Source organism: Saccoglossus kowalevskii, chromosome 9 (assembly GCF_978046115.1).
Source record: "Saccoglossus kowalevskii chromosome 9, keSacKowa6.1, whole genome shotgun sequence".
Taxonomy (NCBI): Eukaryota; Metazoa; Hemichordata; class Enteropneusta; family Harrimaniidae; genus Saccoglossus; species Saccoglossus kowalevskii.
The window spans coordinates 25,621,161-25,637,423 of NC_140649.1; the positions used below are offsets into that span (position 1 = coordinate 25,621,161).

At 35.0% G+C, this 16,263-nt stretch overlaps 1 protein-coding gene across 1 annotated transcript; it reads right to left on the reverse strand.

Moving 5' to 3' along the window:
• Positions 1-984: 984 nt before the first annotated feature.
• LOC100375401 (calreticulin-like) lies at positions 985-8,973 on the reverse strand. Its single transcript, XM_002741363.3, has 9 exons — positions 8,787-8,973; positions 7,180-7,284; positions 6,414-6,617; positions 5,935-6,035; positions 5,365-5,574; positions 4,685-4,798; positions 3,673-3,816; positions 2,122-2,214; positions 985-1,649 (listed from the first exon to the last, which is right to left on the reverse strand). Exons 1-9 carry the CDS (start codon positions 8,866-8,868, stop codon positions 1,473-1,475), a joined length of 1,230 nt encoding a protein of 409 aa, XP_002741409.1. The 5' UTR covers positions 8,869-8,973; the 3' UTR covers positions 985-1,472.
• Between the last annotated feature and the right edge of the window lie 7,290 nt (positions 8,974-16,263).

Consider the following 16,263-nt stretch of genomic DNA (forward strand, 5'->3'; position numbering starts at 1 on the left):
CTATTTCGAACCCGATCCAAAAAAAAAAAAGACGTGCATCAAGGTCCTATTATGTTTAATGTATGTACCAAATTTAAACAAAATCTGTCCATGCATAACTGAGATCCGGGTCCGGAATGGTGAAAATGTGCGATTTTGATGCATTTTCGGCCTTAAAATGGCCGCTATTCGGCTATCGTTAATCGGATCATGAAAAAAATGCATGTGCATATGTCCCATATAATGTGTGATGTATGAGTGAAGTTTGAACTTAATCGGTCCATGCATGTTCGAGATACAGGTGATCACGGACGCACGGACGCACGGATGCACGGATGCACGGACGCACGGACGCACGGACGCACGGACGGACGGACGCACACACACAGGGCAAACCATAAGTCCCCGTTTTCGGACTACGTCCGAACGGGGACTAACAAGCAGCCTGTCGGCCGAGATAGCTCCACTGTTAGCAATGCACATGGCAATTAAAGAACAGAAGATATCATTAGAAAATGAACAAATCTGAGAGAGGTCCACATGTAGTACCTATATGTATAATATATCAAAGCAATTGGACTTGTGGTTTTCAACAAGAAGTCGAAAATATCACTTTTTACCAAAAATATTCACCAAAATTAGAGAATTAAAGATGTCATTACAAAATAAACAAATCTGAGAGATGTCCACATGTAGTACCTATATATGTAATATCAAAGCAATTGGTCTTGCGGTTTTCAACAAGAAGTCGAAAGTATCACTTTTTACCAAAAATTACAAAAATATTCACCAAAATTAGAGAATTGAAGATATCATCATGAAATGAACAAATCTGAGAGAGGTCTACCCAAGGTACATATACACCAAGTATCAAAGCATTCAGGCTTGTAGTTTTCAAGAAGAAGTCGAAAAAGTAAAACATTGACGACGAACAATCACTCATATGATAAGCTCCGCTCGACAAAGTCGACAGCGGAGCTAAAAAGACAAAACACAGACACATGATCCAAATAAAACTTGTAAATAATTTTATTCCCAAAATCTGGATAATTTGAAACAATTTTGACATGATAATATGTTGTTATGGCAACAACAATGTGGTACAATCAATACCAGGAAAGACGCATTCCGAGGTTTACAGGGAGAGGTTTAAAAAAAGAAAGACAAACTAAAATATTCCTTTCAAATATTACACATGAACATAATTTAAGCAAATATGGAAGCAAGACTTTAATTAGGGCTTTTTTTATTTTATTTTTTTTACTAAAATTATGTTTAAGATGCACAGGCACATCACACCTTTAACAAAAATAAAAATTCTAAACCACAATTCTATAAAGATGATAAGAAGCAGTCCAGAGAAAGCCACCTAAGATTTTGAAACTCTTGTGTACCTGACGGAGAAGGTGCAAGAAATATTTTTTTTTTTTTCCTTTTTCATTAAATATAGAATTTCAAAACTAAAATTAAATAAAATGCATTTTTAAAACTTTCTAAAGTTCATCATGGAATTCTTCATCCATGTCTTCATCAAAATCCTCATCAAAGTCCTCCTCTTCTTCATCGAACTCTTCTTCGTCACCTCCCTCCTCTTTGAGTTTCTTTTCTTCTTCCTCTCTCTGTGCACGCTCCTCAGCATCTTGTTTATCTTTCATCTCTTTTTCTCCATTCTGATGATGAAGTAAAATACACAATGTCAATATCATTAGTAGCCACTTTCGCCATAGGCGAGGATCAAATTACCATATACTCAACTCCACATTGATAGTAAAATCTGATTATTTAAGCCCTAAATATATATATCAATTTCACTCGCTAGCTGCGATGCAATCTGCTTATCCATTTAGATTTACAGAATATCACACCATCACAAGTACCTCATCTCTAAACGTAGAGAATGGGAAGTCCTAACTTATCTATGCCAAATTTATTAAATTGATTTGTCATACAGAATATTAAATTCTAAATAGAATTCTCTTCCAGCAAGATGTTAGTGTACCCCCCACAGTTTTTGAAAGCTAAAGGAGTTCAGGTAACTCTTGTAGACACATCACAGAACATCAGAGGCCTGGACACGTAAATACAAAGTTTTCATCATAACTCAGAGCCAGCAGGATTGATTCTCAAAAAAAGTTCACTTACTTTTGTTACTTCCCAGAGATCTGTGGCTTGTTTTTCTGCTTCTTCTACACTGTCTGATACTAGAACATTGTCAAAAATTGTGCCTGATTTTACCTAGAAGGAATGAAAACAAAATGTTAGTGATTTGGTTTGATTGTGATACGATTATCTACAACATTGATAATTATCTGCTACGTTCAGGAACTCATTGAAAAAACATCACATAGTATCAGAGGCCTAGACACGTGTATTTGTTCATCATTACGTAGCATTACAACTTGATCTTTTAGTACATATCAATTAAAGAACTGAAACAGGAACAGGAACAAGGGCGCAGCATCCTTATGACATGGTCATGGTCAACTGTGACCTGTCTGATAGTAATTTTGGCCCCAAGGAATCCATAGATTTCACCATTGTAGAATAAAAAACTCCACACCCTGGTAGGTAGAATTCAACCCCCCACTACCACTCTGGTAGTTCTTTTCTAGAAAAGAACCCCTGTGCAATATACTTACATATCTAACACTAAAGTGATTTTGCTGTATTTAACATAATGACTGGCCACTTATGGGCGTATTGACAAATTTATGTCTTCAAGTCTGACATATTGATTCAGTAAATAAACACTGTACAATACACACAGAAAAGTTTTCATTGCAACTACAGTGTCTGAATTCTAGATCAATGTTTCACAAAGCAGGCACATTTTGAAACTGGTTAATAGGTGATTTTCCGTACAACTGCGAGATCTTGCGAGATGCATGAAAGACGCGCGTCGAACGTCTGTCGCAAAAATCGAACGATTTGATTTTGAACTCTAATTTCTTTATTTCGTAGCGCACATCAACCGGCCGATCTTCGACAGGAATATTGCATTCGAATATCCTCACTTTATCGAAATTGCCCATCATCAAATGTGTACAGCACATTATTGACATGGAAATGTTCCCCAAAATACTTTCGCGTTTGTCGAATCTCACGCGATGTTTGACACGACTACGACGCTATGACTTTTGTTTGTCCTGTTTTTACGTTCGATTTCACGCATAATGCGCGATTCTCGCAGTGAACGGAAAATGGTCTATTGCAACCACTCACTGTTAACATTACCGATCCAATTACCATAGTTACAAAGACTACAAGTTTAAAGGACGGTAGTCGTCGCGCCGGGTCCTGTTCGATATGGGATTCACAGCGGCGTATACAAAGCATGTAAAATACATTGTTTATTTACATGGTATTCGAACACGCGCTGCGCGACGACCACCGCGCTTTAAGCTGAAGTTTCAGGTGTATAGCACAGATGTTTTTTTCAATTTACTGTGAAATACTTTATTTTAGCTGCAATTAATTTTCGCTGAAAAGGCTTTTTGGGCATTTTATATGGAATTTATTTTCACTGATTTTTGATGAGTTGAACGTGAAATATAGGAAAAGTATATTCGCTGGTTTTCACGGAATCATTCCTTCAGTGAAAATAGCGAAAACAAATTCCAAGCGAAAATAAAGTATTCTACAGTAATTAAAATCAAACATGCATATAGTAACACAAAAACAGCCAACACATACCTGCCAAAGATCAAAGCCTATAGCACCAATATCTGTATAAAGATAAAGTTTATCATCTGCTTTATAATCTGGATTGTCAATTTCTGGATGGATCCATTTGCCTTTGTACTCTGGGTTTTCAATTTGTTTTGGTTTCCATTCACCCTGAAGACAAATAAAGAAAAGTCATGATATCTGTCAGATAGGCAAATGAATCTTCAGAATCCTGAATACAAAGTTTTTGAAGACTAGAATTAAAAAAAACTTTTAATTTCGTTTGTGCAAAGCAACAGTTCCGGGCATTAGATGTCACTTGTCTCTCCTGACTTCTTTGTATGTGCAAATTGCAAGTGCTGACACCTGCTTTTTTTGCCATAGAAGCCATAATCATGTTTGGGATTACATGACAGGGATGTGCAACCATCTCTAAATCAAATGAGAATATTAATGCACTATCCTGGCGTCAATCACGCTGTCGTACACAAAGTCATATTTGTTAATAAATGAATATTGACCTGTGACCATTGACATTCACGAAGGGTAGGAATGACCCTTTTTGGTGTTCAGCCCGAGGTAGGATTTGAACTTGATCACAAGACTCTTACAAAAACCACTTTGCTAAAAGTGACTAGAAACTTTAGAATGTTAGAGTTCAGGTAACTCTTGTAAACACATCACAGAACATCAGAGGCCTGGACACGTAAATACAAAGTTTTCATCACAACTCAACGCTGGCAATAGGCTTGCAAAAAATGCAGGCAAGATAATATAAAAGTAAAGAAATGTTAGGAAGCTCGAATTTTAATAAAGAATTGCATTTTGCTGATTTTGTTTGATGAAAATGTCTTCTGGGCACAGTCATCCCGAGATGCAATTCACAGAACAGAATACTGTTCGAATGATTCTTTTGAAATACCGAGAATTATGTACAGTTATAGAAATATACATCATTCCTAGCAGGGTCAATTTAGAATCTAACTGCAAATGAAAAGATACAACACATGATAGAATGGATGCATGTATCCATGGTTACCTTGTATTCTGGATTGTCAATCATTGGTGGTTCCCATTCTCCATCCATTTCATCATCCCAGTCTTCTGGCTTCTCAGCATCTGGGTCTGCAATGTGTTCTGGTTGATCCCAATCCTAGAACAAATGTAATATTAGATTAGCTTGTGAAAAAAAAATCATTACCCCCCCTAATATTTTAACAATAATACAGCCTCCTAAATTCCTTAATCAAAAATCTGTGAAAGTATGATATTGCCAGTTTAAAAACGGCAAATAAAACGACTATGAATTTAAACAAAAACCCAAGCAATTTGCATAAAACTGGGCATGAAAAAGTTAACATGAAGACAACTTCTTGATAACCTCAAATTGTGTTTCACCCCAAGAACTTCAGGTTAGGTGATTAATGATACTTCATATTCAAGTGAGCAGTTAGCATTGCATGATATTTGGGTCCCATTACTAACAAAGACAACTTGAGCACATTCACGAGTATAAAAAAAATGTTTAAACCATGCAATTTATGAGATGACTGAAACACTTGAACAAATATTCCAAGAAGTCAAAAAAACTGTACCTGCTGCACATTGCATACAGATGAAAAATCAGTCGCGATTACCACTGGAAGAGCACATTCAATTATGGGAAAAAAAATCATTAACACAAATTTATAGATATTAAATATGAAACTATGTACATACTTCTGGTTTTGTGGCTTCTGGGTCATCAATTTTTTCCCTATCGTCCCAATCTTCTGGTTTTTTGGCTTCTGGGTCTCTGATCTTCTTTGGTGCCAGGAAATTCCAATCATCCTCCAAGTTTCCAGATTCTACTTTTTTGTTATCAATGCGAACCTCATAGGTGTTATCAGAGCGGACAATCAGTGTGTACAGATGGGTAAGCTCATCATCCTGTATATATAGTAGAATTGAAATGCAGTGAGTAATCAATGAGTTTCAGTTAATTAATAATTGATAATTACTGGTCTAGGAGACTTCAGATTACTGTCAACATCATGGATATCAGCCCCGAAAGATGGTTATATGTTGAAGTTATCATCATTAGAATCTGCATCTTAGATATGCAATCCATTACACAGATTGTAAAATAAATTTTCACTGATTTTTGGCGATATGAATGTAAAATATAGAAAAAATAGGTATACATGTATTGGCTAGATTTTTATTTTCACTGAATCACTCTTTCAACAAAAAATTAATTTCAAGCCAAAATCTCTTTACAGTAATAGTGTTTAACGTAATAGTACTTACCTTACACCTAATATCCTTTTTGATTAAAAGATTTTCCTTCTTTGGTGCATAATTGAAAATAACATGAACCTTTTTGGTTCCTGGGCCACAAATATCAGGTCCTGCAATAAAAATGAAAACAGTTAACGCAATTGTAAAAAGGTATATTAAATAAATTACTTTGGCAATCAGTCTTCAGATTACTGTCAACATCACGGATATCAGCCCCGAAAGATGGTTGTATGTTGAAGTTATCATCATTAGAATAGTAACCACTACTTGGACTGGACATCTTGATCTTTAATTGAAAGAATTTTGGGGTTCCTAATTTATGCAATTTGCTATTTTTATAGCAGATGTGCAAATTTTTTCTTACTGAAACGTTGCTCACAATGGCAGATATATTTAAATAAAATGAAATTCAATAGATATACACGTACAATTATCAAATTTGTGATCATATTTATCATAAAGAAAATGAGCAAAGAGTTGCAACTTACCAAACATGATAAGATAAGGAGATTCTCCATGAAGTTTTTCTTGGTCAAGATCACTTGAGAATACTTTCACGTAACCACCCCCACAGTCTATTTTTTGTTCATGTTTAACTGTAAATTGAATGACTAAATCTTTTCCTTCATTGCTGAATTTGTCGAATTTACTGGATATTCCATAAAACCTGGCATTTTCTGATGTCTGGATACCTGATGAGTGAAACAAACATAGTAAGTTAGGCTCACATGTTTCATTGAGTGAGTGAGTGAGAAAATTCAGCTTGTTTAGAATAAATGTGCGCATACACAAGTTTTTTTTTTGATAAAATATATACAGTATACAACATGCAATATACAGCAAATGCATTAGTATAGAGTTTTGTCCGAGGACTGGCAAATTATGCAGCAAAATTGTGTTATTTTGCCAAGTATACACTAGTAATTCTTCAAAGTTGTAATTTTAAGTTATAAAACAATCCTAACAAATCCAGCTGTCGCCATTATACTGATCAATCAAGTGGTGACGTGTTGGAACTCTACCATAGAATGCAAACTAATCAACACGTATACAAATTGTATTGAAAGAATTAACTCATTGGTGGTTTAAAAATCATTTTAGGCAACAAATACTTAAATGGGTGATCATACTTTCACTTATATACCATCACAATACATTATATATTAACGGAATTATTGTTTTAATCACTTCACCCTGATTAAGTCAATTGTAAAGGTGCTCATCTGGTGAAAGTAAACAAATAAAATAACTTGCCTTTATCTTTGTCTTCATCATTGAAAAATTTTCCTGCACTCCATGCCCATTTGCCTTGCTCACCGCCTTTGGCTGTTGATTCTACCCAGCGACCTTCGTACCCTTCTGCAAAATACAAAACACACAAATGTTAAATTAAAGAGGAAAACATGTTGAAATATTTATGCAAAAGTAATTGTGAGTTATCAGTATTAGTTCCAACATTCAAATAAAGCAAACTATTTCTTGAATTCCAAAAACTTAAAAGGCTTCAATAACAATATCCGGTATATGTTAATAGTTTTTTTTTTTTATCCACAATTGTCAAAGTCGCATCATATCCACAGTTGTTTAGTTAGATAATCGTAAATGAACATCGTTATTTTCGGAGCATAGTTTCGAGAAGGATTAGTTCTACAGTGGATGTAATGCCATTCCGACCTCTTACAGAATAGCATCACATTTTCAATTGAAAAAGTGATATTTTTACAATGACTTTAAAAATTTACTAATCCCAATAATTATTTCTAATCCCTAACATGATGCCAATCATGTTTATAAAACACAATTTTAAAGACTATGTACTAATACATATCACCATATGCTTCAATTTAATCCTAACAAATTTTTCAGCCAATCAGAGGCAGAGATTAAAAACTCTCCAGCCAATCACATGTAGACATTTGTAAAGGCAATGGTGGCATAGCATTTTGGTTTTCCTTTTGAAAAAAATTCATAAATTATTTGAAATAATGTATATACAAATATTTAAGTTTAATCAGGTAATTATTGAAATTTAAAATAGTACGATCTTAAACAGGAACAAGGAGTTTAAACATTCAAATATAAAGCAATGACTGCAATATATATTTTGAATTTTTAGTATCAAAATTAAGCTTTCCATGCCACTTTTAATAAAATTGAGAACATTTAACACTCTGTTTGGATTATTAAGAGATGGTATTAGTCGATAATGCAAATTTTAGTCCCTTGGGGAAAATGAATAATTTTAATACATTCAATAATTGATCTAGAAAAGGAAATGAATAGAGTACAATAGCCAGTTGGGTGCAATTCCCAGTTGTATTGCAAAATGTCACATTTTCGCCGAGGCCAATTAACTAATATCGTGTTGTTGTTTTTTTCTTTAAGGCAATTCATTTTGACCTCCATGGGCAATCTAACTCCCGGGTGTATTACCATTATTACTATTCTCGAATTCGATATAAAATGCAAGGTCACTATTTAACTGATTTCTAGCATTTCAAAATACTGCCATAATATACGAGTAGGTATATATTTTTTTAGGTAGTAATATTAATAAAAGAAATTTTAAAATGTGGAGACAGACCCCCCCCCCCCTCCCCGAACACGCTTGACCTCGTTTCTGCGTTAGCAGAACGGCAGAAGCGCAAACGTAGAACAAATTGAAAATAGAGATTTTATGCAAAATAAGACAAAAAATAGACGAGACGGTGGGAACATCGCTCACATAATACTATGTTTTCATGTCACGCAGAAGTCACAATTTTTTTACCGACAAATCGATGATCTCAGTTGCATTACCAGAGAGATCTCGTATTAAAATTCAGATGAAATGATGTCGAATGAAAATGTATTTTACTTACCGCCGAACTGTTCCTGGAAGTAAATTTCAGCTTTTGTGAATGTGCACACCAGAAGCGCGACAAGGAGAAGTAAAAACTTCATTTTTTTCTGTGTTTCTGGAGATTCTCTGTACGGAAAACCTGCACCAAAATAAGGGAAACACTAAGCCCAGTGCCTATATAGTTGTAGTACACGTGAAGCGGCTAGCCAAATGGCTACATCTGATTGGGTAAATCACTGAGGGTCATTAGAGCCAACCAATCAGCGCCGACCACGCGTCGAGGCAGCTTATAACAGCGCCCGCCACCGATTACCTCTGGTGAGTCATTTTGAACATTTGCATAAGTAATTAGCATAAACAAAACAGAACACATGCAGAGCCTTTCGACAAGATTATTTCTTTATGGTTTCAGACCAATCTCAATTTGTTTTTGAAGTCAGGTACATATAGTCAAACTTGAAGTAGTTTGCTTTGCGGTGGTTTTTTCAGTACTTTCGGACACAGAGGACTGTGTTTCGGACGACAAGCGAAATTGATGGTATCTAAACTCCAGCATTCATCCAATCACAAAGCTACACCGGTCAGATTAAACATTAGGAAAACAACCAATGCAGGATACGTTTACATTGGAACTCAGTGAACTATAGAAAACACGTCATTTCCGTCGTTTATCGCCGTATGAACTCAAGAATTCGACTAAATATAGTTCTCTTTGTATCTCGGAAGAAAAGTTAATTTAATGAAATACAAATAATAATAATGTTGTTAAAATATCAATGTACCGTGGTATCACTGTCAAACTACGTAAGAGCTTTCCATTCCATATTTTTATCGGGTTTACTCAATGTAGCATAAAGATATATTGTTACCTATTCCCGATAGTTCTTTATTTTCAAAGTTGTTGTTTTTATAGCATTTTCTATTTTATAATAAAAAATATTATTCGAACATACTAATTTAATTGATATACTTCTGTGTTACAGAAAACTGGTTCCACGAGCCAGCATAATCTCGGGGTGGAGCTACGTCACAGAACGTTGTGCGTTGCTATGACGCACACCGCTGTACCGTGTATTTCTACGAGCTCTGCGCAATCAAGTACTGTGGAACGCCGGTCGAATAGCCGGTGAAAACAGCTAAACTCAACTTTGAAGTAATGCTGAGCAACCAAATTTATATATGTTGCACATGTAGGAGTAATCTTGTTACACTGTTGAGGAGAATCTCAGCAACTATCCCAAAATACAGTTTTCGGCCTTTTTTTTCACTGTGCTTGTTTCCAGGCGGTGGAAATTCCTGGACGTCCGCACCGAGAATAGTGCAAAATTGTTTACAAACGGGCGATTTTTATCAAAACGTCAAATAAATCGACAGAACAGAGTTGTATTCATAATAATGACGTTAGTAGTATTTTTTTTCACTGCAGTTTCTAAAGAAGCGCTATAAAGCACGAAAACAAAAAAAGAGTAGAATGTGATATGACCTTCTAGTATCCAGCCAATCACGAACTTACACCAGTCCGGTTAAAAATACTCTAATGAATAAAAACACCACAAAGACTCGCGCTTGTCGGGAACACGTTGTTGCCGTCACTCCTTGCCAGTTTCGCGTTCTAAATAATTAACAGATCATATACAGGTCATTAACGTATACAAAAACAATGGACAGCATTTTGAATTTCTGAAATATGCAGCTGTGACAACGCGATTTTTCTCTGTGTAGCGACAGGAACTGTGGTGTAGCATTGTCACCATCGTCATGGTTGGGAAGGACTCAGTTGAGTTATTGACATGGCAATTAAAAAAATATATAGTTATATGTAGGTATTTCTATTTTTAAATCCAGTGTATCCATGTACCCGCATCGTAGTAGTTGGGACAATCGTGTGGGAAATGTAGTTGAAAGCGTTCCCGTCAGGATGAAGAAATAGTTTTTTTGTGCGGAACCGAGCTGCCGCGATGAAGTGTGAATTATTTTCGTATTTATAACAAATAACTGTATCAAATTTGAAATGGTGCACATCGTGAAAACAACAGAGTCGGTCGCGTAGGGATCGAAGTGACAGCTGGGACTCGCGCACATGCCGGTGTGATGTGAGTGAGCACCTGATGCTGCCGCGACCAGGCAACATATTGGCACACAATCAACATGTGTGAATATATATCTTAATGGAAGAGAATGGAAGTTGCTACTTACAAGACATTGAAACGAAAGGAAAATTATTCTGTACATTTACTAGGTACTCTCGAATTATTCATAACAACACCATGTAGTAATTGAACAACATACATAAACCACATTTAATACCATTAAAATGCATGGTGACATAAATAGTAAACCCCGGCTACATCCGTCTTTCTGGTGACAGGTCACGACTATCATGATGACCAATATTGCATTAACTACACAGGGAAACTTGTTTGACGTCGAGGACTGATTTTCAAAATTTTCAAAAGTGGGCGTAATCATTGGAATGTATAGGTATATTAGTATTACCACAGTAACCGAAAATGGAAATCGTATTTATTTATTGTTATAACGCCCCAGGGAAAAGTACCATATGTTGGTGTGTCACGCGGTATATACATGTAATTCAATAAAGGGAGACATAATAATGATATGGGATAAGTGGTGTACATTATGGCTGGATTAAAGTACTAGTACTTGACGCGCGGACACAACCACTCGCTTAGATTCATCCGGTAGGTTCAGTCAGTGTGCAACTTTGAATATACGGTGATTGACTGCTGTGACGGTCATGGTTATCTCGTGTTCCAATTATTGACTCTGATATTGCCTCTGAGACCATCACACAGTACATGTTGCAAACTTGTATTCAATTATTTGCAAGAAAGATATCTTTGTGGTGGAAATCATGAGACGAAAATTCAAGATAAACTTCTGTGATTCAAGTTCATCAAATTATCGCCATACGACTGGGACACTTTCTCATAAATTGGTCCCACAGAGAATTTTCGGAAAGGTGGTGGGAATTTCCGAGCGACAAGTAAGCACCTCCATGACCATCGTGATACGAGTGTACACATGTAGTTTTTTAAAAGGCATCACCCTATCCCTAGATATACTTTCATTTAATTTTGTTTGTATACTTTTGTTGCTTATTTTTCATCAATTTCAAATATGTAATTTGATGTCACTTTGAAAAGATGTGTGGTGATAGTGATTACGTATACTGGAGTTTCTGTTTTGCGATCCAACAACATTATTGTATGCGTACCACGACATATAGATTCCAGCGTTACGAGACTGTATACACGTACTTGCCTAAACATAAATATATATTTCGCCAGTTACCTCCATACCCCTATACGTACAATTCAAATCGTTAATGCTACTGTAACAAATGTAAAATCCTTTGCAGTTACTTTTTCTCAAAGGGGACTCCACGTTGCGGTATTTCTTATACGTGTTATCACTTTCGAAAGACAACGGTGTGATCCAGTGATGATGGATCAATTCATTGAACGGAAACCACAAACTGAGCCATGTTTTATGTATTCAATTTTATGTATTTTGTCAGCGAATTATTTCTATCACGCACCAATAAACTGAATTTGACAGACGTGTAAAATATGTCTTGTCATGTTTATATGACATGACACAACACGACAAAATACTAGTATATATAATTTATTCATTCAGGATACTTAGGCCACATTAAGTACACATACACTGGCATAAATACACACAAAAATGCATTGCGTCTTTTTGAGACTTAAGGTAGAAGCCTAGTCATAATTTTTGACAAAATTGGTCATAAATCATATGACATAGTTCATTAGTCTATTATGTATAATCATGAAGCATGATACAATGAAATAGCATTATTTTGTGTGTTACAGTTAAGCTTTTTGAGAAACGTGTCCCAATATTTCTTGAAAATTGCTATTTTTTGAACAATTCCATACATCACAATTGCATTTTTTGACACTTTTTAAAACCCAGATTTTTTAAATGTATAAGAACAACAAAAAGAACTCCATCATTAACAATATATGATTGGTTCAGCCTATGTCACCAGGTTAGATTTTGAGAAATTGCATAATATCTCTGCCATAGGAACCTGTGGTAAAAATGTTATAATAGTGTAAAAATGGCGAATTTACACTTAAATACAACCATCAATTTCTCGAAAAAAGGGTGGCGACCCTCAATTTTTTTTAGGTCATTATCCTTATATTGCCTTGGAGTACAATTTATTGCAAAATAAATAAATTCCGGGTTTTTTAATTTATGAGTAGGCTTCTACCTTAATACAGCATGTGTGAACAGATCAGAACAACTTGTCAGCTTTTGCAGTACGTTTCATAAATATATGCTAAACATATTTTGACAATCTCGTAATACATTTACGTTGAAAGAGTTCATTAATGAAATAAACTTATCTGAAGTTGGGAGATTAGATATCGCGGTTGTAATTTATAGAACGGACGTTCATTAGACCGGTATCACAAAAAGTACAAATTCTCTCACACCGGGGAATATAAAGCGTTCTGTCAGATTGAATATGCAAGTTATGTGTCGATATTCTAAAGCTGAATTCAACTGTGACAAAACAAGACCCGCCCAAATATAGTTTTAAATTTTGAATCGGGTTCCAATTTAGATGATTTGTTTAGTTTACCTTCCGCGAGTCACGTGACAATGACTGAATTTATTTTTAATCATTTCAATCACGGTTACTATTTTAGTAACCGTGTTTCAATGTAATTTCCATCATGAAAGCCCCAAAGCTCAGAGCCATATGAAAACACCGGTAGTATATTGAAATCAAAAATAGTGAAATCTCGCTTAATTTCTATATCCCCAAATTTTGAAATGCAATATTTGACAGAAAAAGAGAGCCGTTATTAATATTTCACAAGTTCTTTAGAGATGGTTCGTGTCAGAACTGGAAAATACTAATTTTAAATAATAATACCTTGAGAGAATGTCAAGTTCGTGGCAATGGTAAAACCATTATTCCCCAATTTACGAAAGACAATGACCTTCCGTTTGTTTCAGAAATATTATAACGAATTCAGGATAGAGTTATTAGGTGCATACCTACGTTCAAATGTTTTGTTTGTTTTTTTCATGTGAAACCGATTTATCGTTTTCGCCGTTTATACACTCACATAATGTATACAAGTCCAGCGCACACGAGCAGTTTCATGCTCAATCGAATCACCAAGGTCGTTTTCAAATAACAAAAATAATGATGGAGACAGCACACCGCCCTAATGAGCGGCAAGTTCACCGCGGAAAAATACCAACTCCGACTGGTGAACGGACACACAGCGCATTGGCATTTGAATACACACATTGAAAGAGCTTACCCTTCACACCATTGTAATGATTAACATGGCCAAAGAATTAAATAATGAAATAATTACACATCTGACCCAACTCTTGGGAAGCACCTGTACTAAAGTTTTTGTTGAACAATTCAAGCATGCTTTTCAATTTTAAGAAGAGACCAGACTGAGAAGCCAGGAGATTGGGTGTTTTTGTAATTGTTTTTTGTCACGAATGAACCCCTTTTTACAAATAATTTTATACTATTTCGCATTTTGACAGTATATCGCTATTCTGCGTGACGTGTCCCACTGTGAAACCATTTCACCTTCTGATATTTCGTCGAACAGAATTTCAATTCTTTGTGTCCCGATTATTTTTTTTTGTGAAACTATCAAGGCAACGGAAAATATCTCGTATTTACAAAATCAGGGTGTGTTAAAGTTAATAGACAGATTTTATATATGATTTTGAAGATAACTTGATGAAAAAATAGGACTGTTATTAGATTCGCTGCCTTCACTCCATCACATCATGGAGAGTGTCGATAGTTTTTCGAGTTCATGATCACATTACTCGGACTCGCAGCTGAGATATATATTCAAAACTGTCAATATACGTGATAAACTAACAAATGCAATGTTGCAATTCAATCCATCAATCTGATCAGTTGCTTCTTTTTACAGCAGCGTCATCATTGACACGGGCCGATACATCACTTCTACGTTCTACCGTATGAGGCGCTGTATCACGCCGTTTTGGTGGGTTACGACAGAGCAACTATGAACGCATTTTTGTGCAAGATTCATTTCTGGACACAGTAAAAGCATATTATTATCTCTTGTTCCAAAAAATCTTTCCTAGGCGTGGTTGTTCAAGGTCTTCATTAGAAGCCTATATTTTCCCCAGCAAATGATTCAATGGCCAATCCCAAGAAAACCAAGTATTCAGCAAATTGTTTAATGCTTTATATTGACACATGCAAAAGAGTATGTCAGGATTTATATTCAGATAATTCACCACTAAAGCACACAAGCATGTTCATTACATCTGCCAAGTTGGTTACTGAAATATTATATTTATTTTATGATGAATTTTATACTGTGACTGTATCATGTTATCAAATTGTTATATCAGTTATAAAATCAAAGAAAGCTTAGAAATAACTCCCCTGTGCTGAGAGTATTGGAGACACATTAAAATTAATTCAAAATTTAAGATTTGCTTTTCAAACAAGATTAGAAGCTTGGCAACTATTTGAGATGCATAACATGAAAATAATGTGATTCACATTATCAAAATTTATAATACATACAGAAAATACATTTGATAAATTATGATTTATTATGCAAATTAGGTAATTAATATGATCTGATTTTAACAAACTGAGCGGGACTGTGCATTGTTCTGGAGCATCAGTGTACGAAGTTTCATTGAAATGGGATAATTAGTACTTGCGATATCAGTGTAAAAGCCAAAATTAACTAATTATGCAAATAAGTTGATTAATATGCACACATTTTTACTTAAAATTAATCAGGTCTTTGGATTGTTCTAGAGCACCTATGTATCAAGTTTCATTGAAAAGTAATGAATAGTACGGTACTTGAAATATCAAAAGCTGAAAATTGATTAATTTTTCACATATCCATCTGTGCATCGTTCTATGTATCTATGCAAGTTTCATTGAAATGTGATGATTAGTACCTGAGATATCGGTGGAAAAGCCAAAAATTGTCTAATCATTATGCAAATTAGATTAATTATATGCATGGATTTTTACCCAAAACTAATATCTGTGCATTAGTCCAGAGCATCTATGTACTAAGTTTCATCAAAATCTAATGAATGGCTCTTTAGATATCAGTGGAACAGCTAAAAATTAGCTAATTATCATGCAAATCAGGTAATTAATATGTATGGATTTCAACCAAAACCTAATCAAATCTGTGCATTAGCCAAAAGCATCTATACACTAAGTTTCATTAAAAACCAACTTACAGTTCTTGAGATATCAGTGGAACGGACAGACACACACACGTAGACGGGAGTCAATTATTTAAACATGATCGAAAATACTCTGTTATTGCCCCTTGTATGTATTGAGAAGTACTAGTAAGCTGCAGGTAGAACCATTTTAAACATTTCCCCTCAAATTTAAGCAATTGTTCCATCCCTTATAAAATTACACATACATA